The 26,466-nt window shown below is 45.8% G+C and overlaps 1 protein-coding gene across 2 annotated transcripts in view; it reads left to right on the forward strand.

The window, feature by feature from the left end:
• ISM1 (isthmin 1) overlaps positions 1–23,852 on the forward strand; it is a 74,708-nt gene extending 50,856 nt beyond the window's left edge. The window contains exons 3-6 of one of the 2 annotated variants that reach the window (XM_025876914.2): positions 4,605–4,869; positions 12,640–12,783; positions 17,455–17,544; positions 21,082–23,852. In XM_025876914.2, the coding sequence (XP_025732699.1) occupies positions 4,605–4,869; positions 12,640–12,783; positions 17,455–17,544; positions 21,082–21,599 (1,017 nt within the window). In that variant the 3' untranslated portion in view covers positions 21,600–23,852. The remainder of the gene's footprint in view (positions 1–4,604; positions 4,870–12,639; positions 12,784–17,454; positions 17,545–21,081) is intronic. The other variant, XM_073878403.1, reaches the window with a different exon arrangement.
• Positions 23,853–26,466: the final 2,614 nt, after the last annotated feature.

The raw sequence follows: 26,466 nt of genomic DNA on the forward strand, positions 1-26,466 counted from the left end.
TTGTTGGCTGGATTTTTGGTCTGCAGCTGATGGTCAGATAGCAAAGACAAAAGTCTCTAAAATAAGCTCATTATTAGGCTTTACTGCATCAATTCATTACCACAGTAGCTATTCACAACCAATTATTTCTCTTTTCTGGATCAAGCAGAGATTAGTATTCATTTCAACCAATATACTTACTTCTTTTTTTTCCCGTTGAGAGGGACTTAAAATAGTCATCTACAGGTCTTTTTTCCCCTTGTGAAGACTTATTTACATGGCCATCGGCCATGTAAATGTATCTGTGCCACAGATACAATCAGATGGGTTGGCCACAGGGCTACGAATGTATGTGCTTCTACTTTTGATTTCCCCCCTCCCGTTTTCTCTAAAGTACTTTTGGAATGGCAGCTCTGGCCAACCAAGAACCAGGAAATCTCTGTGCCCAAAGCATGGCCCCACATGCCTCTGGGGACAAGTCTGTATTGTGGAGATTCTCATGGGGGCATATTGTCCAGAACATGAACGCCAGAGCCCCCTGACCTGCACTTGAGATCAGGCACCACCACTGCGTCTGCCAGGCTTGGCCATAGTAGCTTCCTGCAGGTTACTGGACCTCTCTGTGCCTGTTTCCTTGTCTATAAAATGGGGATGATAATACTACCTGTTGAGTACCTCTGTAGTACAACACTGCACAGAAGCAGGGGTTTTTGTGAGGATGAAGTGAGAGCATCCATGGGAAGCACCTCGCAAGAGGGACAGGTGTATGGTAAGCTTCCCCAAACGAGTGGGTGCAGGTTGGTGATGATCGTAGATTGAGATGACAGATGAAACGTGTAACATAATTGGGAATCACAAGAGCTAGTGTTCAGACCAGCTCTACACCTTCCTCGCTCTTCACCTCAGGAACGTGAGTTCTCCATGCCGGTTTCTGTGCCTGAAATTCAAATCTAACTTGTGGAGAACAAGCAGTAATATCTGGGCCAGCACGCTGCAAGTCTCAAAGCATTAACCACTGTTGGCTGGGTTACCATAGTTGTTTTTAGAGCATCAGCGAGTCTGAAAGGAGGGGATGATATATCTCCATAGTCCATTTTGTGTGCTTTCTGCAGCGATTGTCAAGGAAGGAGGGGTGGCGTAATCCCGGGCCTTTCACTGGAGATTTGTTTTCTTGTCCCTGGATGCTCTGTGCTCCTGAGGAAATCACTTCACCTTAGGGCTCGTGTTCCTGTCTGGGAGATACTGACCCATGCCTACCTAGTCACCATAGCTTTCAAGGCTTAGAGGACTGAGCTAAGAGATTCTAGAAGAGTCTCCTGAGTTGAGAAGGTCAAGGCTTCTGTATTCTCAGTCATTCATTGAATAACCGGTAGACTTTTGAGATCAAGTGTAAAGTGTTTGTTTCTAATAAATGTCTTAACACTATCAAAAGGAGGAAAGAAGCTGTCAACACTTCATAGGATCTTATCCTCATTTACTAGTTTTGGACACCAAACTGGCACCTATTTTGGACTCTTTCTCTCTCTCTCTCTCTCTCTCTCTCTCTCTTTTTTTTTTTTGGAGCTGACAAGATCCTGCCAGTTGTTGGACTTGGGTCTTTTGAAAGAGTTCTCTCACTTGTACTGTCTTGACTCATGGTATGGAAGTCCAGAAGAAATATATATACTAAGACACCTCAATTATGTGTATTAAGGAAGAGAAAGGATGATAAGGTCTAGCATCTTTATCAGCTTGGAAATCTGCTGTACTCACTCCCACACCTTCAGCTCATCACATCGATTATTGTTTAAGGCATCTTTATCAACGCATTCTTTGATGCTAAAGAACACGTAAATAGAATGAGAGCAACAGGAAATATAAAACTAATCCCCGCCATCCGAGAAGCCACTGATCATGCTCATTAAGTTTCTTTAATTGGATGCCTATAAAATTTCAGGTTCAGGATTAGATTTCTTCTTTTGATATCAGTATGAGATTTCCACATTATTAACTGTAGGGAAGGGTGGATTCTAAGGTTTGTGGGGTTTTTTTTGTTTTGGGGGGTTTTGTTTTGTTTTGCTTTTAATTCAATTGGGGCAGTGGCCAGAAATTAAAGGGGAAAAAGAAACCTCTAAGCTGTTGAGATTTAGTCATCGATATAGTTTTTGGGGTAAATTCATATTTTGCTACTTATTGCCTGGCCAGGCAACAAATCTATTTTGTTTGGATCTGAGCAACGGTTTGGAAAAAGAGATTGTATTGACGGTAATAGCTTAAAACATGAAATTGTTTTTATTCCCGGCTTGGAGAAATTGCAGGGCACGTTTTGCTTAGGCAATCCCTTTGACTCCAGTCTGAATACAAATGGAATACCAAAACTGTTGGGCATGTTCCCCCTTATCTTCTACCCAGAGACTGATTTCATTACCATAATTGCAGGCTTGCCTGGCTCTTGGCAGCTTCTCCCCTCTGAGACCCTTAATAGCCTTACAGACGATTGTTGCGGCTCAGTTGTTCTGTCTATAGGCAGAGGGGGACGAGACTGCAGAGGAGAAAGCTTATGTCTCCAAAGGCTCGGCATTGCCCCGTCACTGCCTGGCTCGGTTCTGCCCCACCCAGCTTCGAACTCTTGGGACACTTGTCCTTCCAGAGTTGCGTGTGGGTCCCAGTCACTCTCCAGCGACCAGACATTACAACAAACAGCAGTGATACAAGACATATGATTCCTTTTTTCCCCCTTTTTTGAAAGATTTCTAAAAGTTCCATAATTACTTATAAATATGCAAGGGATGCTTACAAGAGTGGAGAATTGTGATCGTGCGGAATAAAGCCAGTGTTACCCATCTAGGCATCCCACACCAGAAAAAAAGAGACCCTTGGCTGACTGCAGCCGAGGACACTCCGGGACTGCTGGCCATACTCTTGACCTTGTATCTGGACCGCACAAGGCCACAGCCCAGGCCTGGCATCGGCCCGGCAACTTCCTTGGAAGGTCAAAGCAAGGAGAATTCAAATTTCCCCATTCCTAGCACACAAGGAAGGGGATGTTTGTCTCAGGGATGGGCACACCCTGGTGCAATTTGGCAGAGCATTCCAGCAACTCTATCAGATGTCGGGTTAGGGCAAAACTGGAAACGCATCTGCCCAGTACATCTTGCGCTGATTACTCAAAGCACATGTTTCTGATTCATTTGCACACAACTCATCCAGGGGGTGTTGCAAGGGCTATGCGATGGCCAAAGGAACCCAGTGAGTCTTCTATTATATTTTTAAACAAGTTTCTCTACGTTGATTGTCTCTCAGAGCCAAGAAACTGCATTCTTCCAGCCCCGTGACTTTAAAACTAGGCTCTGTAAATTCGAGAGCAAGTTCTAAACTTGGCTTTGGAATTCTCTGTTCTGACCCTGAGGGTCGGTTGAGGAGTGTGCACACAGGGTCGGGATATGGGATGAGTGAAAGTCGCAGCTGTGGATCTTGAAGACCTTGTGCTCACACCTCTACACAAGCTGTGGCAGCCAGCCCCCACCAGCCCCTGTGGCCTTTGTGCCCCCTACTTGCATGAGGGGACGGTACTTCTATGACTTTTTGAGAGGCTGTGTGGCAAAGCTGTTAAGAGCATGGGCTCTGGGGCTAGACTATCCACATCTGCCACTTACCAGCTGTGTGACCCTTAAACAAGTTGTTAACTTCTCTGTGAAAAGCTAACCTGTTGCTGTCTAGCAACCAAAACTTCACAGCTTGAAGCGATGACCATTGGATTGCTCACAGTCCTGTGGGTTAGGAATTTGAACAGGGCTCAGCCAGTACAGCTTGTCTCTGGTCCACATGGTATTGGCTGTGGTAACCCAACTGGGCTGAAGCATCTAAGGTGGCCTCACTCACATGACGGGGGCCCTGGAGCCGGCCATTGACTGAGGTACCTCAGTTCTCCACCAGGTCGCCTCTCTCTTTACGTGGTCTCTATGTGTAAGGCTTCCTTACCCTAGTGGTAGGAACATTCCGAGAGAATGAGAATGGAAGCTGCAAAACCTTGTCACGGTGTCACTCCTACCATATTCTACTGAACAAAGTAAGTCACAAGACCAGGCCAGAATGAAAGGGAGAGGAAATCACTTCTTAATGGGAGGTGTAGCACATACCTACAAGGATGGGATGAATTGCTGGGGCCATCTTTGCAGATAGTCAACCATAGGGGCCAATCAATAGTACCAACCGTTTACGGTTGTTATGAGGATTAAATAAATTATATATGTAGGGCATTTAGAACAGTGCCTGGTACAGACTTAATGCTCAATAAGTGTTTGGTTTTATTATAATTACTCTTGTGTTACCTCAGGAGCACATATAGTACATGTTTACTTCTTGAATTAAAGACTTCCCCACAATGTAGTTATCAGTAAATCAGTAACCCCAGTGATGACCTGTATCCCCCCAGCCTGAGGCCCATGTACATCAGTCCTATCTGGTCATGGGCCCGTTGGGCCATCTCTGAGTGTTTTCCATCCTGCATCCCCATGTGGTTTCAGCATTCCTCCATGAGGGACGCATCCATCATTTCCCTCTGCTCTCTTAGACTTTCTTCTGAGGGTACCTAGATTGGAGGCTGTAGACTCCTCATTGACTCTGGCCTGTTCTGAATTCTTCAGGTCACCATAGAGGTGGTGGACGGTCCTGACTCTGAAGCAGATAAAGATCAGCATCCAGAGAATAAGCCCAGCTGGTCAGTCCCATCCCCCGACTGGAGGGCCTGGTGGCAGAGGTCCTTGTCCTTGACGAGGGCCAACAGCGGGGACCAAGACTATAAGTACGACAGTACCTCAGATGACAGCAACTTCCTCAACCCCCCCAGGGGGTGGGACCGTCCAGCCCCGGGCCACCGGACTTTTGAAACCAAAGAGCAGCCAGAATATGGTGAGTTTACCACCCAGCGATACAAAATTGGTGGGAAGAATAATGAGGATGATGAGACCTAATGGACATGGAGCCAAGCAAAACCCAGTTTACAGTATGCGGTTTTGGGTCTTCTCTGAGGCATACCTCATAAAGACTTCGTTCCACAGAAGCCCCAAGGAAGCACCAACAGCCACATTTTTCTGAAAAGACTATAATTTTTAAATCATACCAATTATCCTAGGAGAGAATTTTTTTTTTTTTTTTAGTTAGGGGTCTTTGAGGTTCCCCCAAGTTTTAGTTTTATTTCTAACAATGAAGAAGTCGCCAAATTAACTTCCTTGTATATTTTACTGTAAAAATCCATGCTGAAAATCAGCTTAGTCCAGAGAGATGTGTCCAGCTGCTTCCTTGCTTGACATTGGCAGTGGAGCAACCCATGGGAACCCACAGGAATGCGTGCTTCACGGGTTGTCAAAGGAAGGCTTCCCCACCAATAAATATCAAGATGCCGGGTTGGGACTTCCAGTTCCCCATGTTTTTAGAGTAGGAGAGGGGAGGTAACAAGCACCTTACAAATTCAGTGACAAATAATAAAAATCCCTTTTCACTTGAGTTGGGGTGGGAGACAGAGTGGGGGAAACTGAGCTCCACTCCGTTATTCAGGGATCCAGGCTCCTTCTCTCTTAGAGCTCTACCAGCTGCCAGGGCCTGAGTTACGCACTGGATGCTCTGCATCTGGTTGGCAGCCAAGGAGACAGACAGGCGGAACCTGGAAAAGGCACCGGTGCTCTTAACCACCTCAGGCTGGAGACGGTACACATCACATCTGCTCAGACTCTGTTGGCGACACCTGGTCACATGGCCCCACCTAGATGCAAAGAAAGCTGGGAAACACATCCTGGGTGTGCGAGAAGAGGAAGAGACCCAGCAAGGCTTCGTGGGGAATCAGGGACCCTGCCTTGTGTTATAAGAATATCTGAGGTCATACACGTGCCTCCATCATGACGGTGTTCTTGTGGTTCCTAAGCAGCCTTAGGAACAAACGTTATATGACGGGAATGACTTGTCTCGCACCATTGTACTCTCACCCTTACCTCCATTTCTCAGTAGAAAGACCAGCTGTCATTTCTGTCACTAATAACGATACTAAGCAACTTCCAAAACAGGAAGACCTTTTTTTAAGAGCATGCCTTGTGACCGTGCTAGGCTCTGGGAATCCAAAAGTTAGAAAGACACAGGCCTTCCATAAAGAAGATCTCACCTGTCTGTGGACAAGGGAGAAAAGTTGAGTGATAGAGGAAAACAGTGCCATGGTAGAGATACACATCAGATGCTAGGGGAGCAGAAAGAGAACTCTCACACTCCTTCTAGCCAGGAGGCTTGTGAAACTTCCCCTTTCCCAGAAGTCCAGTTTATCTATTTTCCAAGAGAAAGGACTAGGGATAAGTCACCAACATTTATATAGCACTTCCCATGCACTACTGCCTCTTCATGGCATCTCACATATATTAGCTTATTTAATCAGCTCTCTGAGGCAGGTACCCCACTTTACAGATGGGAAAATTGAAGCCTAGAGAAGTGAAGCAACTTGAACTCAAGGGTCAAGACCTAAGATTCATCTCAGGCAATCTGAGCCCAGAGTATGTTCTCTTAACCACTTTGTTATTCTGCCTCTCTGGGGAACAAAAAATAACATATCCTTTAGGACAGTAGAGTGGTTTCTAGAAATGCATGCTTAACTTGGAAGACAGAAATGGGAGGGAAAGCAAGAGAAACCCAGAGGATCTCTGGGTGCCAGTCTGACATGTCACAGGTTTCTGGCTTAACCTGTTTGCCTAGGACACAGGGGACATTGTGTTGAAGAATGGAGCTCAGACCCTCCCTATCAGAATCCCCCGATTGTGTGTTTTAGGTTACCAATCCTGGCCCCAGCCCCTTCCCTCTATACCAATGGCCTTCAAGCTGTGAACCCCAAATCAACTGCATCAACATGGCCTGAGATTGTGACAGGAATGTAAATTTTCAGGCCCCAACCCCAGGCCTATTGAATCAGACACTCTGGGCTGCGTCCCCAAAATCTGTGTTTGAACAAGCCCTCCAGGGGGCTCTGGTGCACTGAGCACCACTATTCCAGAGTGACGGTCCTCAACCTTGGTTGCTCCTTATACTCACCTGAGCAGTTTTTTAAAATCCCAATGCCCGGGCTTCTCTTCAGACCAGTTAAATTAGGATCTCTGCGGGTGCGGCCCAAGCATCAGGTCTTAAGAAGTCCATGAGTGACTCCAGCGTGCAGCCTAGAATGTCCAGGACTGAGACCTGGAGTTGGTCTTTCTTTGCTTTTTTGTTTCATTCTTTTTGCAACCAGCAGCCCCTGGTGATTCTCAGGCTTACCAAACTTTGAAGACCACGACTAGAAACTTTTGTATCTAAAGCCCTTACAGAATACACTCTGCCGAATTCATGAACATGAATAACATCATCCATTTCAATCTTGAGGCTAGACTTCTACTAGGGCAGTTACTGTGGCTGCCTCAGTTACCTTCACCCCAGCTTTCTAGACCTGGAATACCTGTGGAGTATCTTGCATCAGGATCTGACAGCCACCCAGGGCCGTGGAGAAACTCTCATCTTTTATGGTTTGGGAGTATCTCTTAGTAACTTCCTCATCTTTGGAGTAGATACCAGGATGGTGTCTACTTTATAAACAAAATCTTGTCCCTTATCATACCGCTAAAGGAATGCTTCTCAGACTTTAACATGAACGCAGATAACCTGGGGGTCTTTTCAAATGCAGCTTCTGATGCAGTGGATGAGTCTGGCACCGCTGGTCCTCGGACCACACTTTGAGTAGAAGGACTCTGTGTGGTAAACGCTCAGTAGCATGCAAAATGAGTGAATGAATTACCGCTTCTCTGACGGCCTCAGAAGGCATGTGTGATTTCCAGAATTCTGTGCAGCATCAGAGGAGCGGAATGCTCTTTTTTTCAATCAATGAGAAACTATGAAGCAATTTCTAAGTATTTGTCCCTAGGTTGGGTGCTGTGAAGGAGGCAGGAAAAGAAGGCCCAGGAAGGTGAGGTTCTTGCAGTGGCAAAGCAGTGCGACCCACCGTACGGAAGTGTAGACATCCTAAAACTGCCACAGGAGCTGGTCTTTGTGGAGGACGTTGATCTCAGATTTTTAAAAGTAGCATCTTTAATAAGAATTTAAATGTTTATGGCCAAAGAGTACTTCGAAAAAACCCAGGTGAAAAAAACATAGAATAGAATAGCATCTTTAGACTACGTTATAAAACACCTAGACCTATTTGGTGGAAGTTAGTTAGACCTACTTGGTGATTGTGGGAACATGATGTGACCATGAGTTGGCTCCACTCTGGACCGTGTTTGAGGTGCTACATTTGAAATGCCTTCTGTAGAGATACTTAAGGTATCGTCAAGGACAAAGAAAGAGTCCAAACAAATATTTTTCTGTCAAATAGTGGTATACCGTTCCCAAAATTGTTCTGAATAGCCTGCATAATGAAACCAGATAGGTATTGCTTAAAATAACCTGGGTTTGGGACTCCGTTCTTTACAATTCTCTGCCTGGTCATAGGCCTATTTTAATAGAGTTCACAGTGAGTTTTGTCAAGGCTTAAGTGGGTGTCTTAAAAAAGAGAGGCCAGTGTGGGCCAGAATTAAACCTGCAGGGGTACCGGGATATAGAACTGCATACGGCAGGCACAGAGAGACCTCACATCTCATCCCAGCTCTGCCAGGTTTGAGCTGTGTGACATTAGGCAAGACCCTTAACCTCTCTGAGCCTCCTTTTATGGAGAATATGGATAAGTTTCCTTCCTTATCCATAAAAGGAGGATGTTTCCACCTACCCACAGGATGATTATAGCAGTTTAATCAGTATGTTTAGACAGAGAAGCTGGTTAAAGCCGGCCCTCAAAAATTGGTAGCCCTTCCCATCTAAGATTAGTGGTGGAGGCTTGCCCGTGACCAAGTCAAGACCCAAATCACTCCAGTTGCCCAGACATATAACTGACCCACAGAACTCTAGTGCCCTGAAACGGCTTAATCACTACTTTAAAATTTCAAATGACACGCTTGAAACCCAGCTCTCAGCCCAGTACACTGCGGATTGTTTTCTTCCCTCACTGAGCTCTTTGATGTCACAGGGACTGGTTTTTACTGTCATTGTCGTCATCTTAGCAATTACTGCTGTTCACATTCATTTTCTGCTCTGAGCGATGCTCCCTGGCAGGTGAGCAAATGAGAACAGTCTTGTTTTATTAAAGCAGAAAGGAATGCTGCCCTCAAAGCCTTCTGTCCTTCGCACACATTAAACAAATAGAGATTCCCCAAGAGGAGGGTCTTTCCTGGGACATTCACCTTGAGACAGTCTGCTACGGAGCCTTCAGGGTAGTGAGCTGACATACACGCTTAGCCCTTCATCGCTAGCCTAATAGAAATGATTAGCCACGTGGCGACGGATCTATTCTGTGCCTGACTTTGGGGGACCACGTTTTTTTTTTCTTTTTAAGATTTTATTTATTTATTCATGAGAGACAGAGACAGAGAGAGAGAGAGAGAGAGAGAGAGGCAGAGGGAGAAGCAGGATCCCCTCTGAGCAGGGAGCCCGATGCGGGACCCGATCCTGGGACCCTGGGATCATGACCTGAGCCGAAGGCAGACGCTTAACCAACTGAGCCACCCAGGCGCCCTGGGGGACCACGTTTTAAGTTTGGAAAATAAAGGGCTTTGTAAGCATTTAAAATAAAAACATGAAGAAAGCCACTTACTGGGTAATAAACCCTTCATTGTTCCAGAGTCCGCTAGCCATCTAGAAAGCATATTTTAGGGAGAATTTTATGGTACATTTGTAACAGTTAACTTTTGCTGCTTAAGGAGCCACCCCCAAAATTTAGTAGCTTCAAAGAGCAAACATGTTCTCTCTTAAGAATCTGCAGTTTGCCTGGACCGTTCTTCAGCTCTGGGCTGGCTCGGCTGGGGCCGGATGGTCTAGGATGGCTTCCCTCAGCAGTGGGGCCCCGGCTGGACAGGTGGCTGGCTGAGTTCTCTCTCCAGCTGTCCCTCACCCTCCAGGTGGCCAGCCCAGGCTCTTCACATGGTGCTGGAAGAGTTCTCGACAGCAAGAGGGCAAACCCTAACGCGCGAACACTTTTCTTCCAGCCTCTGTTTGCATTAGATTTGCTATTTTCCCATTGGCCATAGCAAGTCACATAGCCCAGGCTGGGGTCAGCGGGAGAGGAAGGTAACCAAAGGGTAGGTATGGGGAGAGGAGTTAATGGAAGTCATTTTTCACATAGTCTGACACAGTATTAACATTTAGTAATTTAGATCCAAGAAACCAAGACCAGAAACTACCTTGTGCAAATATTCTGATATAAGCCTCATGGCAGGTTTAATGCTTCAATCTCAAAGTTCAAGGATATTTCCCAAAATTATCTCTCCATGTTACTGCAACAGGAAGGAAAGGTTGCAAGAGATTTCTAGATGGTTACAGTCCCATTGCTTCTGCCGAGCCAAGCAGGAACACCACTTGGCATCGTTGGATTACGTACCCACCATGTAGGTGACAGGAAGTCTACCTATGTGATTTAATAAACTTTTTCTGACAGGCCCACCACCCCCTTGATGAGTCTAATGACATTACAATCTTTATTTGTGACTTTTTGTTGTGGTTGTTCCCTTCAACAAAGCTGGTCTTGGTGGTACGTGTAGGATGTGGTTGAGTGTGTTCATGTGTGCCTATTACCCACTGCACCTGAATGCTCCCCCTGACGAGAGTATGATGTCATGATGGTTCCAAGCATATCTCTGATGTTCTTGGGGACATTACCAAGAGATACCAAACCCCAGAGGTCTTGGAGGAAGCAGCAGCTGCCCCTACCAAGGTGGTTTCTCCCTCCGGAAGCAGCTTGCCTCCCCAATTCTATGTGTTGATGCCTAGTAAGAGATGGGAGAGATGAAAAGGCTCACACCGGGGAAACAGGCCCAACTCCTTCACACGAGACAGTAGTTTCAAACATCTGGCTTGGCTGTGTTGCTGGAAACCCATTTCTTTAGAAGAAGATCAAAATACATAAAGATTCCTTTTGGGGAGAGAGAAGTGGTTGGGGGCCCTGGGGCAGGCAAGGTGTGGGCAAACTCTCTGCTCTGGGTTAGGGATGAGGACACAACCATGAACAAGCCCCCCCGCCCCCCGACCAACTCCATTTAATGGGCTGAGGAGACTCAGCGGCTCTGTGTTTGCCTGAGGAGTGTTCAGAGTGAGCACCATGTAAACAACAGCCTGGGAGTCTGGCAAAGAGCCCACACTGCAGGTAGAAACATGTGTGGACTACATTCCTGCCAGGCCTACATAATAACGATCACCACGACCTGTTAGGAACCGAAAGGACCCCTTCCCAGCAAAGCACATGCCTATAGTCCCAAGCTTGGCACTGGCAGAGGCCCTGAGGCTGTAGGAAGATCTGGATGAGCCAGGAGAAATTATTATAGAGTAGAGATGCTGCAGAGGGAGTCATGCTGTGGAGATCAAGGGCTCGGCACTAGGACCCCAACTTTCCTTTCTGTTACCCTTATGACCTTGGGTAAGTCCCCCCACAATCACTCTAGGACTTAGTTTCTTTACTTTTAAAAGGAGAAACTTAGTCTTGATAATATGCCGACCTTCCTCACACCCCTCACATGCCCAGGCCCCCCTAGTTTTGTCTACTTCTTTTTTTCCATACCTTTTATTGGCTTCTAATATGCTGTGTAACTTACTCATTTTGTGTGGATTGATTATTGCCTGACTCTTATTACGAAAATATTAGTTCCACCAGGACAAAAATCTTTGAAAGTTTTATTTAATGATATTTCCCATATACCTAGAATTAAGTCTGGTATACAAAGGGGCTCAATAAATATTCATTGGATAGATATTAAGTGATGACCTCGAAGGATCATTTCTAGCTTTACCCATGATGTAGCGGTTATCTACTGCTATATAACAAACCATCCCAAAACTCAGTGGCTTAAAACAACAGCAGTTTATTATCTCTCATGATTCCGTGGCTCAGGAGTTCAGGCAGGGCCCCACAAGGCAGTTGCCATGCTCACCATGGCATCTGCTCTATTCAGCTGTCCACTGAGAAGGGCTAGAAGGTTCAACAAGGCTTCACTCACATGTGTAGTATCTTAAGGCCCCTCATGTGCCTCCTCTCTTCCACGTGGTGGCCCATAATTTACAGGTTTAGCCTCAGCTTCCTTCAGAGTGACTGGATTGCCCAGAGCGAAAGTCAGAAGCTGCCAGGCTCCTAGGGTGGAAGTCAGCTCAGATTTTAGGGAAGGGGAAATAAACTCTCTCTCTCTCTCTCTCTCTCTCTCTCTCACTTGCTCACTCTCACTCTTGCTCTCTCGATGAATGTATGTATGGGGAGGGAAGGAAGTGATGGTGGTCATCTTTGGAAACTACCTACCATAGTATTGCATGATCCCATACTCTACAAATGCATGCATTCTCATGAAGCTCTTACTGGGCACCTCCTAGGGGTCAGGCCCTGGCTATGTGCTGACCACCACAGTGCTCAAAACCTCAGAAGAGTCCCTGCTTTCATGAAGCTAATCCCTAAAATGAACTCTGGAGCCACAAGCCTTTTGACTCCAGCTGGCATCTGGTCCCCTCTAATGGTGAGAACGATGGGAGAAGACAACTGGCAGGCTACTTGACAAGGGGGATTTGGGGACTCTTTGGGCGAGGCTGGTGACCGTATCCCTGGCTTCCTTCCAGATTCCACAGATGGTGAGGGCGACTGGAGTCTCTGGTCTGTCTGCAGTGTCACCTGTGGGAACGGCAACCAGAAACGGACCAGGTCTTGTGGCTACGCATGTACCGCAACAGAATCTAGGACGTGTGACCGTCCAAACTGCCCAGGTGGGTTTATGCAGGGGAGTGGCTCCAAGTTCAAGGGGAAATTTTTCATTTATATTTAGACCTTAGAGAAAATGACTTTTTAAAGGACAACCATTTCCCTAATAAGAATTCTGACCAGACTGAAACAAGAGATGAGTAATGAGCTGAATGGATGAAAACATGGGTTTTCTGAGTCTTATGCACAATTGCAATAGCCATGACATAGAAGACAATGCCACAGTGTACTTGTTTAATTTAAAGGAGGGACTCTGGTTAAGTTGGGCCTTTGATGTGGGATTTGTTGTGCCTTGAAGACACATGCAGAGAGAAATTCATGGTCTGATAAGGAAGCCAGGATGAGAGACTTCACAGACACATACAGGAAAACCATGCTGGTAGCCCTGTCCGTGAGGCGGGAGAGTTGCTAAAGGCTCCATGGGAGGAAACTGAGGAAACTTGGCAGTTAATTACTACTTTTTTTTAAAGATTTATTTATTTACTTGAGAGAGAGAGAGAGAGAAAGTAAATGGGGGAGGGGCAGAGGGAGACACAGAATCCTGAAGCAGACTCCCTGCTGGACTCAATCCTGGGACACTGAGACCCTGACCTGAGCTGAAATCAAGAGTCAACCGCTTAATGGACTGAGCCACCCAGGTGCCCCCAGTTAATTATTACTTTAAACTGCATTGCCTACTCTGGGAAAATGCGTTAAAATCCAGAGATTCAAAAGCAAAAATAAATAAATAAATACAAAAAAATAAAAATAAACTGCCTTGTCAGTGTTTTAAAAACTAAACTAATTGTAAACTTGGTGAGAGGCCATATTGGGGGTAAAAAAATAATTGTGTCTGCCTATAGAAGTTGGGTATCAAAGTGTGGCCTGTTTTTATACAGCAAACACATTTTTAAAGGGTCAAGAAGAAGGAAAAGGAAGAGGAAAAGAAAGAAGAAGAGGAACAGTAGGAGGGGGAAGAAAGGACGAAATATGCAACCAAGACCACACGTGACTCACAAAGCCTAAAATATTTACTCTCTGACCCTTTACAAAACAATTTACCAACTCCTGGTCTGTAGTTTTGCATTTTACATGTGTTCGCATTGCCAGGTAGAATACCAGCTTAAAATAAGATCTCGGGTTCTTCCAAGAAACGGCACATTCTGAATGGCTTCATCTGAAAGATATTTCAGATAAAGTTTGATCCCCACACGCCCAAACTTCCTTTTTCTTTTTTTTTTTAATTTAAATTCAATAAGCCAACATACAGTACATTATTAGTTTCTGACATAGTGTTCAGTGATTCATCAGTTGCATATCACACCGAGTGCTCATATCATGGGCCCTCCTTAATGCCCGTCACCCAGTTACCCCAACCCCCCACCCACCTCCCCTCCAGCAGCCCTCAGTTTGTTTTCTAGAGTCAAGAGTCTCTCATGGTTTGTCTCCCTCTCTGATTTCTTCCCATTCAGTCATCCCTCCCTTCCCCTGTGGTCCTCCATGCTATTTCTTATATTACACATATAAGTGAAACCATATGATAATTGTCTTTCTCTGATTGACTTATTTCACTTAGCATAATACCCTCCAGTTCCATACACATCGGTGTAAATGGTAGGTATTCATCCTTTCTGATGGCTGAGTAATATTCCATTATATATATGAACCACATCTTCTTTATCCATTCATCTGTTGAAGGACATCTCAGCTCCTTCCACAGTTTGGCTATTGTGGACATTGCTTCTATGAACATTGGGGTTCATGTGCCCCTTCTTTTCACTACGTCTGTATCTTTGGGGTAAATACCCAGTAGTGCAATTGCTGGGTCATAGGGTAGCTCTATTTTTAACATCTTGAGGAGGCTTCATACTGTTTTCCAGAGTGGCTGTACCAGCTTTCATTCACACCAACAGTGTAAGAGGGTTTGCCTTTCTCTACATCCTCGCCAACATCTGTTGTTTCCTGTCTTATTAATTTTAGCCATTCTAACTGGTATCTCATTGGGGTTTGATTTGTATTTCCCTGATGCCAAGTGACATGGAGCATTTTTTCATGTGTCTGTTGGCCATTTGTATGTCTTCTTTGGAGAAATGTCTATTCATGTCTTCCACCCATTTCTTGACTGGCTTATTTGTTTTTTGGGTGCGAGGTTGATATAGACTTCCTTTTTCTTTTCTTTTCTTTCTTTCTTTTTCTTTCTTTATTTTTTGGAGAGAGATTGCAAGTGAGTGGAGGGGCAGAGGGAGAGAGAGAGAATCTCAAGCCGGCTCCACACTCAACGCAGAGCCGGATGCAAGGCTCAATCTCACAACCCTCAGATCACGACCTGAGCCAAAATCAGGAGTCCAGCACATAACCGACTGAGCCACCCAGGCGCCCCCAGACTTCCTCTTTCTACTCCTAGAACTCAGTTGTCAGACCATAAGGCTGAGATTTGAAACAAAAAAGAAGTGGAAGTGGGCACCTGGGTGGCTCAGTTGGTTGAGTAACTGCCTTTGGCTCAGGTCATGATCCTGGAGTCCCAGGATTGCGTCCCACGTCGGGCTCCCTGCTCAGTGGGGAATCTGCTTCTCCCTCTGACCCTCCCCCTCTCGTGCTCTCTCTCTCTCTCTCTCAAATAAATAAATAAAATCTTAAAAAAAAAGAAGAAGCAGAAGAGCAAATGGGTTTCTGAGGGGACAGAGGAAAGATCAGATTGGGCATGCATATGTTAGCAAAGAGCATATGTAGAAAATGGGGCTGTAATTTAACAAGTGGCTGTTCTGGTCTATGTCAGGCATGCGGGTGGATTTCAGAAAGTGGAGTAATCATCAAGATGCTTTTCCTGATCTTTCTCATGATCATGACAATGAAGCTGAGTTGGAAGTCTGATGTGATGGGATTTAGATAGGTGGAAATAAACTCATAAATAATAATAAGTAGAGAAGGAGGAAGAGGAGGAAGTCAATGAAGAAGGAAGAGAAAGAATATGAAGAAGATGAAGAAGAAAAAAAGATGATAATGAAGATCATGGAGAATAGGATTTTTTGAGGACTTAAGTATCACGCAAATTTCTAAGGTCTTCATGTGCCTTATTTCATTTAATCCCTGCAATAGCCTCATGAAGTGGGTGTTTATTATTGCCCCCACTCGACAGCTGTGGAAACAGGCATGGGGTTAACTTGCATGTGTCACACAAGCAGCAAGAGATCAATCTTGAATCTGAATTCAGGCAGTCTGATTCCAGAGTCCATGGTCTTAACCATTAATCTTTTCCACTGCCACCAGGAGGAAGGATATGGGGCTCAGCCACTCGTGGATACAGACAGCATTTAGTGTTGGGGCTCGGGGGCTTGCCTCTTGTTTTCTTGTCCAGAGCTGGTACCCGGATCCAAGTCTACCACCCGGTGACCACCATTTTGAATGTTTCTCTGCCACCATTTTGAATGTTTCCTTCTTGTTTTCTCTCACCACCTAGAGCAATGTTCCCAGTAGCCCTGCTCATACATTTTCTTCTCTTCTGACCCTGCCCTTCTTCCATCCTTTCTGCCTCTCTGTTCCTTGGCCAACCGTCCAGTGTTCCAGGGTTCCTTTGGCACATGAAGGATTTTTTTTTCTTACAGGATCTCTTTCTTTATTTGGTTTGTTGATTCTCAGCCTTACTGGAAAGAGTCATGGAGCAGGCAATCCCCCCCCCCAACTCCTGGCAGTGATTACACTGTAAAAGTTTGTCCCCTAGGTCAACCCTACAAATAAGTTCAAGGGGCCTCACATAAAGCCAGAGAGAGCCCCTTAAAGAAATCAAGTCATGCCTTGCAGGCAGCCAAGGTTCTCCACCAACATAGACTACCATGTTCCACCACCCCAGCCTCCTCAGATGCCTCAGCTAGCACAGCAATCCTGTTTGTAAGGGAAGCCTGGATGGGAGTGGTATTTTGAGGGAGGGAGAGGGAAACCAGGAAGTACGAGACAAACTGGATTCAGCCACTCAAAGCAAGTAATGACAAGCCCAGCTCACTCTCTTTGAAGCATCATGGGCAGTGCTAGACGTCCTAGAATGTGAGGTATCTGCTCTTTAGCTGCAGACTGCTATATCCTCAAAATGAGCTAGAAAATACTCCTGGGGAAATTATCAGCTAATACTCACCACTTACTGCTGGAAGTGCTTTCTTTACACATAAGTCATCGATTGCATTTAACTCTATGAGGTGGGGCATTTGGATCTTCTCATTTTGCAGATGTGACAGTTGAGGCACATGAAGGTTAAGTGGCTTGCCCGAGGTTACAGGCTAGGAATGATTTGAACCCAGTCAGTCGGTCCTGAAAACTGGTATTGACCACTAGACAAAATATTAACCACTGCCTCTAATCCAGTTTGTCACCCTGACACCACCAGACAGACAGTCTTGCAGACAGACACATGTTCCCTCCTCCCCCAAACCCCATTCCGGGGCCTAGTGAATGAGTTCCTTAAGACTCATTCAGGCACATTTGGATGTGATTTCATGCTGCAAATGGTATCTGGGGGTTTAATATATTTTATGCTCTACTACCTGCTTTTTACTGTTTCTCCACTGGCAAGTTCCTACCCAAGAGTAGTAATGAATACAAAAAAGGCTTTGTTCAGGTGTATTTGTTTCTTGATTTGCTGGGGAGGTGTGTGGGGGGGTCACCTTTTCCATATAACTAGGGAAAAATGAGCTCCTGTCTGTGTTTAGGAATTGAAGACACCTTCAGGACAGCTGCCACCGAAGTGAGTCTCCTGGCGGGAAGCGAAGAGTTTAATGCCACCAAACTGTTTGAAGTTGGTAAGGAGATTCTTTTCCCCCTTTTTTCTAATCCAAATATTGATTTACTATTTTGGAGATTCCTTTTACCTTTGCAGTGCCATCCCGTCCTAGGATCCATTTAAGTGTTTCATTTCCCTCTTATGGGGTCCAGTTCTCCCAGCGTATTTCTTGCTCACTGAATATACTCCAAGCAAGAGAAAGCCGTCCCGCGCCTCCTGCAGCAGGCTGAGCAGAGCCTCTCTGTGTCCTCCTTGCTTGCTACCCAGCTTCCATGGCAAGAAGTGGGACAGGGCCTCTCTCTCCTCAGCATGGATTCAGTGTCCACTGGGGCCTCAGGCCACATGGAATCTCTTCTGACAGTCCTCACTGAGTGTTCCCAAGAAGTCAGGCAATGCTGGTCTCGGTTCTGTAGCAAAAGGAGGGGAAAGGAGCTCTCTCAGTATTGTGACTGCCTCCATCTACTGCATACATTTTTTGTAAACCTTTGGCATACCCTGCTCCTTGCCTGCTCGAAAGTGCTAGACCAAACACAATCCACATGAACCAAGCCAAATTGCAAGTGACTACTCAGGTGCAAGGGAAAAGCTTCCTTTTCAAAAATAGCTTCATGTGCTTCAGGATGCCGTTCTTTATTGCAGAAAGGTGAGACTCCTTCTGTCACATGTCTGCGTGCCACCCAAAACTTCTTCAACCTTGGTCAAACAGGAGTCAGTTTGGACATCCTGTGTGACCCAGGGCTTCTACCTCAGTCCTTCACATGCACAAACTACCTTTGGCAGGAACTTTCTGCAAACACAATGCATTTGACTACCCCACCCTTGTCACCCCAAAAGAAATTAGAGACTAAATGTGGGAAATTTACATAAAAATGGTAGAGCAACAAAGGTTGTCTCTTGGGGGCAGAGAGCTTCTCAGGTCTTTCCATATTGCACACCTTGCAACAGGTAGCTGCTTGCTTTTTTGAAGAGGATAGGTCCAGTAGCACAAAGCCACACCTGAGGCAGGACTAAGGACACACAGAGATGAGCAGGGATAGGTGTCAATCAGGTTCTGGGCAGGAACAAACATGACACACTGGAATCAGGTAATTGAGGAGCATTTGATGAGGGTATGTTGGCAAAGGTGTGATGAGCAGGGTAGAATGGACACCAAGAAGGGTTGGACAGAACAGTGGGGAGCCCTTACCACCCCTTGGCCTGAAGGAACCAGAGTAGCTGTATGGAGAGGTCTACCTGCCAGCACTCGGGGCTCTAAGAAGGATGTAGCCAACCTGCAACAAAGAGGGAGGAACCACAGGAACAAATACTTTGACCTCACTCTCCTCTCTCCCCCTGGTCTCTGGCCAGGTCCTCCCTTTGGCTCGACCCAACGAGAAGTCAGGGCTCAAGGGGCCCATTGATAGAGTCCACATAGGACAACCTTCCAGGGCAAGGGAAAGCATGGAATGAGGATAGAGAAGGACAAACAGAAGAAGCCTTGCTGAGATGGGACACAGCTTGATCTGCACAGGGTCATTTGTCAAGCTGGTAGTGCCTCAGTTATCTGATCTGTAAAATGGTACGAGGTAATAGGGCCCCCTTGTAGAGCTATTATAGAATTAAATGAGTTAATATTGGCAGAGTGTTTAGAATGTGCCCATCACACTGAACACCTACCAAGTTTGATAGATAAAAATGAGTCAGTGTATGTTCTGTAGGTACATGAATTATGATGACCTTCCACACTGGAAGGAAAATAACCAAGCCATTTTCTAGGGCCTCACTGAATATTGTTTCTGAAGACCTGCCCGATGGAGGAGACCCTCCCTGGCTTTGCAGAAACACATTTCCCAGGAGGGAGCCTGCATTCTCTCACTACTGTTCAGTTCAGGGCTCACAGGGCTGGAATCTTAGAACTCAGGCCTGAATGGAGCCTTAGCACATCCCCGCCGGCAGCACCCTGGAACCTGTGCTGCGGGCTCCCTATGTCCCTCCAGTTGAATCATCATCACACTTGAGGAGACAGGCGTTCTTTTCATCCCCAGTTTAGAGATGAGGGATACTGAAGCCCCAGGATGGAGACTATACCCGCACAAGGGCATGAGCTACAAATTCCATCGAGCTGGAATTCGATCCCAGGGAGCCGAACACAAGATCCCACACTCTTCAGCTTAGGCCAGGACTTTCTGAGCTCCTGAGAGACGCCCCATCTCTCTCTTCCTCATTCCACTGAAGAGAAGCCTGAGCCCTCCTCCAAACTGCCCCCAACCCCACCCCCATCCTGGCCACTTGATTCCTTCTTCAGGCACCGCCAGCCTCCCAGGCACCTGGGTCAGAGCTGGGGAGTCACTCCTGATGTCTCTCCTCCTTCCCCTCAAGCCCACCCAGGCCCGGTGGCGCTAACTCTCTGAGCACGCTTGATCCCTCCTGTTCTCTCCCTTCCCACCTGGACTCTGGCAACTGATACCAGTGCTGAATATATCTTCTTCCTGTACAGCTCAGCCAATAGCTCACTGTCCTTAATAACCTTCAGTGGTTCCCTAGTGTCCTCTGAACAAGCCTAAACTGCACTGAAGAGCCCCAAGATCTGACACCAACAGCCTTCCTTCCCCATAAACTCTGTCCTGGTGACACCGAATGTTTTCCTCACCCCCAGACAACGCCAGCAGATTTTTTCTGCTCACCCTTGGCTTACACAAGTGCCCTGTTCCTGGGGCCAGTTGTTCCCATGGGGCAGGGCAGGCCCAGCACAAACATATCTTGGTTTTTCAAATAAAACCAGGAATCCACATTAATAAACTAGAACCACCTAAGTCTTAAATTATTACAACAATTAATTAATTAGCAATGAATTCAACATTTTTTAATATTGTGAGGTCCAAATACAACAACCTCTAGGGGCAGGTTCTGGCTGGAAGCCTAGAGGTCAGTGGCCTCTGGCCTAAATGTTAAGTTCCCTAAAAGCAGGGGCCACCAGCCCCTTCCTCTTTGAGGCATCTTATCATATGGATTTGCTTACAGGGATCGTCACTCTCCGGTGCCTGTGGTTAAGAGATTAGGCCACCAGCTCTAGCTTAAACCAGTCAGTGAGTGGCACAAATAAAACTTAGTCCTACCAGTTTGCCTTTGAGGCACTTTCTACCTTGTCACCAGATACTTAAAGAGGAGATTCAAAATTGCCCTGAATTATTATTCATTTTGTTATAGGCCCCCTATCCTCCCTTTTTTTCCAGATGCCTACTAAAATTCAGGGATAATAATATCATATATTTTCAAGAAACAAGACCGACGAGGCAACTGTAATGGTTAAATCTAGGTGATTGCTGACAGGTAGTCACTGCTGACGTATCATCTCTCTACTTTTCTGTGTCTGAACATTTTTCATAGTATAAAGTGGGGAGGAGGTTGCCTTGTAAATAAAGTTCCCAAGTTCAAGGGGGGTGAGCATGACCAAACCGAGGGCTGGTGGTTCCAGGGGACAGCAGAGGTTGCCCCTGGGAGGGGAGGAGTTGACTTCAATGTTAACCTGCCCCCGGTGTTGCATGTGGTGAGCGGGTTTCTCTGTGGTCTTTCTCAGACACGGACAGCTGTGAGCGATGGATGAGCTGCAAAAGTGAGTTCTTAAAGAAGTACATGCACAAGGTGATCAATGACCTGCCCAGCTGCCCGTGCTCCTACCCCACGGAGGTGGCCTACAGTACCGCAGACATCTTCGATCGCATCAAGCGCAAGGACTTCCGCTGGAAGGACGCCAGTGGGCCCAAGGAGAAGCTGGAGATCTACAAGCCCACGGCCCGGTACTGCATTCGCTCCATGCTGTCCCTGGAGAGCACCACGCTGGCTGCCCAGCACTGTTGCTATGGCGACAACATGCAGCTCATCACCAGGGGCAAAGGGGCAGGGACCCCCAACCTCATCAGCACCGAGTTCTCAGCGGAGCTCCACTACAAGGTGGACGTCCTGCCCTGGATTATCTGCAAGGGCGACTGGAGCAGATACAACGAGGCCCGGCCTCCCAACAATGGACAGAAGTGCACAGAGAGCCCCTCGGACGAAGATTACATCAAGCAGTTCCAAGAGGCCAGGGAGTACTAAGGAGATGTCACCTCCGGTATTTTGACACAAACGCACTGCGCTGATCTGCTGCCGGGGCAGAGTTCGTCTTCTCCTCATCCATGGATATTTGTATATACCACGTGGGTATTTTCCATAAATTACATTAGGGGTGCGCACCAGGCCCGGGTGACTGCCGTCTGAAGCCACCTTGCCACCCGAAATGCCCACAGAGCTCCTTGGAATCCCTCTGAGGGGTGATGTCAGCAGGAGGATGAGGGCAAAGGAGCCAGAAGAACCTGGAAGCCATAGTGGATGGGATTCAATTCACACCCAGATCCTGCGCTTCCAGGAGAAGCAAAGAGGGAAAGACTGAGTTGTAAACGTTATAAGCAGTTTTTATATATAACTTATTTAATATGAATGTGACTTAAGCATAACCTTTTCGCTGGAGTTGTGAAACTGTTTAATCACTTCTGTGAGAGTTCAGACAGGGGCTTAAGGAGGTGGAAGAGAAAGGGAATTTTGGAGTAACTTTTTTAAAACTAAGTAACTCAACAGAAGTGTATCAAAAACAAGAAAACGCCCACCTTAAACCAAATGTTCTTCAGTCATGACGCACCTTGCTGGCGTCTCGGCTTCCAACATGCCCTTGCCTAAGATTGGATAGGGGGTGGGGGGCACAGGGGTATTTTAAGGGCAAATCTGAGGACTGGTTTTTAAATAGGCTTTAAAATATAAGGCCAATATTAGCATAATGCTATAATTCTACTAAAAGGCTTCAGAGTGGCAGAAGTTCCGCTCATGTCTTAGTGGGAGGTTCAGAAGCCTGCGGGAAGGTCGGACATAAAAATAGGTAGTAGCACTTTTCCAAAAGAAAAAATAAAAGCAAAATAGATGGGAAAAGAACATGGACCTCATTTCATCTATTTTATTCTAATACCATCGTAACAATTTTTTTCTCCACCAATATATTACCAGTAAATACATATAAAAAGAGTAGGGGGACTCAAGTCTAGAAAATCCTAATTTTTTTTTTTATGTTTTAAGAAAGGGGGAAAAAACTACATTATTTTTGTAAAGTATTTATTGAGTCATTGAGTCTTGTGCATCAAGCATTGTAATATGACCTGGTTATGTAGTGTGGAACTTAAGACAAAGAGTTTGTTCTTATGCAATTTTTCCTTGCAAAACTCCAGGAAAAGAGAATATATCATAAAATCATAATAAAATGTGTTACCTGCAATAAATGTGTTACCTGCAAATATTTGTGATGCAGATACCATAAAGAGTAAGCCCAGGGCGTCAAGGCAGGAGAAAGGAAGGTTCAAACCAGGTGGGAATAAAAGGCTCATTGATTGATGTGATGGTGGGTGGTATAACTCATGGCATCTTTGGCACCAAGAATGTGAAGCCAGTCCCCAGGAGGCTGAACTCATTGACACACAGGTAAGTTTTTGCCCACTCAGAGCTAAGAAAGAGCTAAGAAAAGCAGGCCAGAGCAAAGCCTTGAGAGTCCAGGTGAGGGGCACCTGGGTGGCTCAGTTGGTTAAGCATCCAACTCTAAATTTCGGCTCAGGTCATGATCTCAGGGTCGTGAGATCAAGCTCCGTGTCAGGCTCCATGGTAGGCTTGGAGCCTGCTTACGGTTCTCTCTCTCCCTCTACCCCTACCTCCCCCCCCCCGTTCCTTTTCAAAAAAAAGACCATCCAGGTGAGAGGACAAAATTCTGCAATGACAGAAGTAAGTAGAACTACTCATCATGCAGAATATTCATTTTCCAGATGAGAAAACCAAAACCCAGGAAAAAAAAAACATATATCACATTGGATCCATCTTTCATTTCCTAGCCCAATGCTCTTTCTACTATATCAAATTATTGGTGTCCTGGTGGTGTCTTTGGTATTCTTGATCCCAACCCTAAGTTCCCCTAATAAAATCTGTTCTTTTGGAAAAGATTTTATCAGTCATATACACTTTAGAATGAATTACCCATGTATTTCCCTTCTCAGAATATTTATATTTAAGAGCTATTTCTAATTATGACATGAGAAGCCTTATCGACATCTGAAGGAATTTTAAACAACTGAACTGATGGGGAGAGAATCAATATATATATCAGGGAAGCAGATTTGGTTTCTAATAATAGGAAAACCATTTTTGCAAGGAAATTTGGTTGCGGGGTGCCTGGGTGGCTCAGTCTTTAAGTGTCTGCCTTTGGCTCAGGTCATGATCCCAGGGTCCTGGGATTGAGCCCCGCATTGGGCTTCCTGCTCCACCGGAAGCCTGCTTCTCCCTCTCCCACTCCCTCTGCTTGTGTTCCCTCTCTCACTGTGTCTCTCTGTCAAATAAATAAATAAAATCTTTTAAAAAAAAAAGAAAGAAAGTTGGTTGCAATGTATTGCATTGCCTTTGAGGTGGTGAGTTCCCTGTTGGGACAGGTATTCAAGCAGAGACTGGAGATGAAACACATGAGAAGCTCAATTGAGTGATGAGAGAAAGAAAATGTAAAACAATAACACCCTCTAATAAATGTTTTCTTTAAGGGTAAATGCAAAGTACTATGGGAAAACAGGCAGGAATCAGGGAAGTACCTGTTGGGGCTAATGGAGGAGTAGTATTTCATAAAGCAGAGAAGAGGGAGGGGGAAGTGGACATATTTGGAGTTAGAAAAAAGTAAGAATAAAAACAAGGAACAAGGAATGAAATTGGTGTTTTCTGAAGGCCAGTATATTTAGAGTGATGAGCAGAGGAACAAGAGTAGTAAGTTTTAGAGCTATATCTAAGGCGTCTTTATTAAGGATTTAGCATGGAAGATTAAAAGGAACAGAGGTCTTTCCTAAAGTGAGAATGATTGATATGAGCAATATTTTCAACAGGCTCTTTGCCTTTTCATATCAGACCTTGCTGACCTAGTAAAATGAGAGTTGGAAGATGAGGTGAATTGGGGACCGGGGAGGGCCCTTGGGCTCTTTGCCTACTGAATACATCCCTGGTCTCCTATACATCATCAGGTTAGTGCCATACCTCTGGAAATTTGCTGAACTATGGTCTGCCTCTATCAGGATAAGCTAGTTTTCAGTCCCAAAGCCAATGAGTGATGCTCAGAAAGCCAGAACCCCTCTACTCGGGTATCTGATAAGACAAGGCAATCTTATCTTATTTTCAGCACAGGACCTCAAGCCAGGTCCAGGGTAACCCCAAGTAATTCCTTCCTTGCAAGTGGATCATGAGCTCAAGGGCCAACTTCACCTGCAGCACAGTAGGCTGCCTGCACCCTCACCCGCAGCCCCTAAATATGACCCCTCAGCAAGTGCTCTACAAAGACTTCTCATCAGATTTTTTGCTCCTTCGCTTCTACCTGGAAAAAGAGTCCCTTTTCTAATAATCCACTGGGCCTCTTGGGTGCCCCGTGTGAGCGAGCCAAGAGGGGCAAACAGAGATGCCCAAGGCCCTCTAGTGGCCACACATGGGAAAGTTGAGAAAGAGGACCGGGACACACGGGGCTTTCTCCTTGGCCCCAGTAAAATCGTCCACCATGATTATAGTCTCTGGAGTGTTTGGAAGAGCTGGTTGAAGCTAGTTCTTTCTAATCACCAAGCCAATATTCATAACCTTAATCCTTGCTCTACTCCCTTCCTCACACTCCCTTCCTTCTACTCCCTTCCGGCACTCACAGAATCAGTTTGGTTTTTGTTTGTTTTTCTCTAACTTACTCTGCCTTAACTCAGATTGTTCAAATCTGCCAAATGTCCCTGCATCAACCCTTACGGTGTCTCATATTGGGCACAGAGGATCTGGCTTTATTTCTACATATTCTGCTCAGCTCGATCATTCTTGCTCCTATAACTGAGCTCTGGCTCTGGTTGGGTCAGTAACCGAGCTCAACATTTCTAGAACAGAGTCTGGCCTGTTTTCCCTCCCTCAGGCAAGCCCCATGCTGTCGTCGGTTGGGTGGGCCTCTGGGGCAGGTGTCGTGTCCCTTACTTTTCCACACCCTGAGCTCATAGCACTGCACTGGGCAGACATCAGGCAATGTGCAGAGAGGACTTAAGAATTTGAAGGCTGACTCAAACAACCTCTATTCCAGTCCCGACTCCCACACCTGCCGGCAGGGTTCCACTGGACAGGTTAATCAGCCTCTGTGCATTTCCGTTTCCTCACACAGTTGTTATGAGAACAAACTAAGAGCCACGAAGTTCCTGGGGCCTGTCAGATACCGTGTGCCATATGAAGCTTAGACGTTGGGATTTAGTCATTTGGCAACTATATATTGAACATCTCCTAGTTGCCAAGCATTGTTCCAGATACCAGAGACACAACAGTATGCAAATCCAAGTCTTTCTGTTGGAGGGCAGACAGCCGAAAAATAAATAAGTACCTAATCTGAGATAATGATAAGTGATATAAAGAAAAATAAATTATTTGGTCACACACGTATGTTGCATTATTTATGGCAATACTAGTTGCTGTAATAGATAATCCTCAAAATCACAGTGGCTTGACACAGTAAAAAGCTAGGGTCTGTTTCTGGTCAAGTGGCTGTCTTCTAAGTGATGACCCAGGGGTCCAGGCTCCTTCCATATTGTGGCTCAGCCATCTTCAAGTTGTGACTCTCTAGGATGTCCTGGGGGTCATCTCTATTCCAGCCTGCTTGAAGAGTAAAAAGCAGGCAGGACAAGCATAAAGGTTTGCATAAGTCAAGCAGAGAAGTACTGTACATGATTTCCTCTCCATCTCCACAGCTCTGTTCCATGCCACACTCTTCTGCGAGGACGATTGGGAAATAGAGTTTAGTTGGGGGTGTTGGGGGTGCAGGAAGCCGAGATAGGCAATGTGAGCACTCAGCCTGTGTCTGCCACAGCAGTAGACCACCAACTACCTGGTTACACAAGGCAGGAATGAAAGT

The sequence above is a fragment of the Callorhinus ursinus genome, unplaced genomic scaffold (genome assembly GCF_003265705.2).
Source record: "Callorhinus ursinus isolate GAN/ISIS: 27379988/994484 unplaced genomic scaffold, GSC_fseal_2.0 scaffold29, whole genome shotgun sequence".
Lineage (NCBI taxonomy): Eukaryota > Metazoa > Chordata > Mammalia > Carnivora > Otariidae > Callorhinus > Callorhinus ursinus.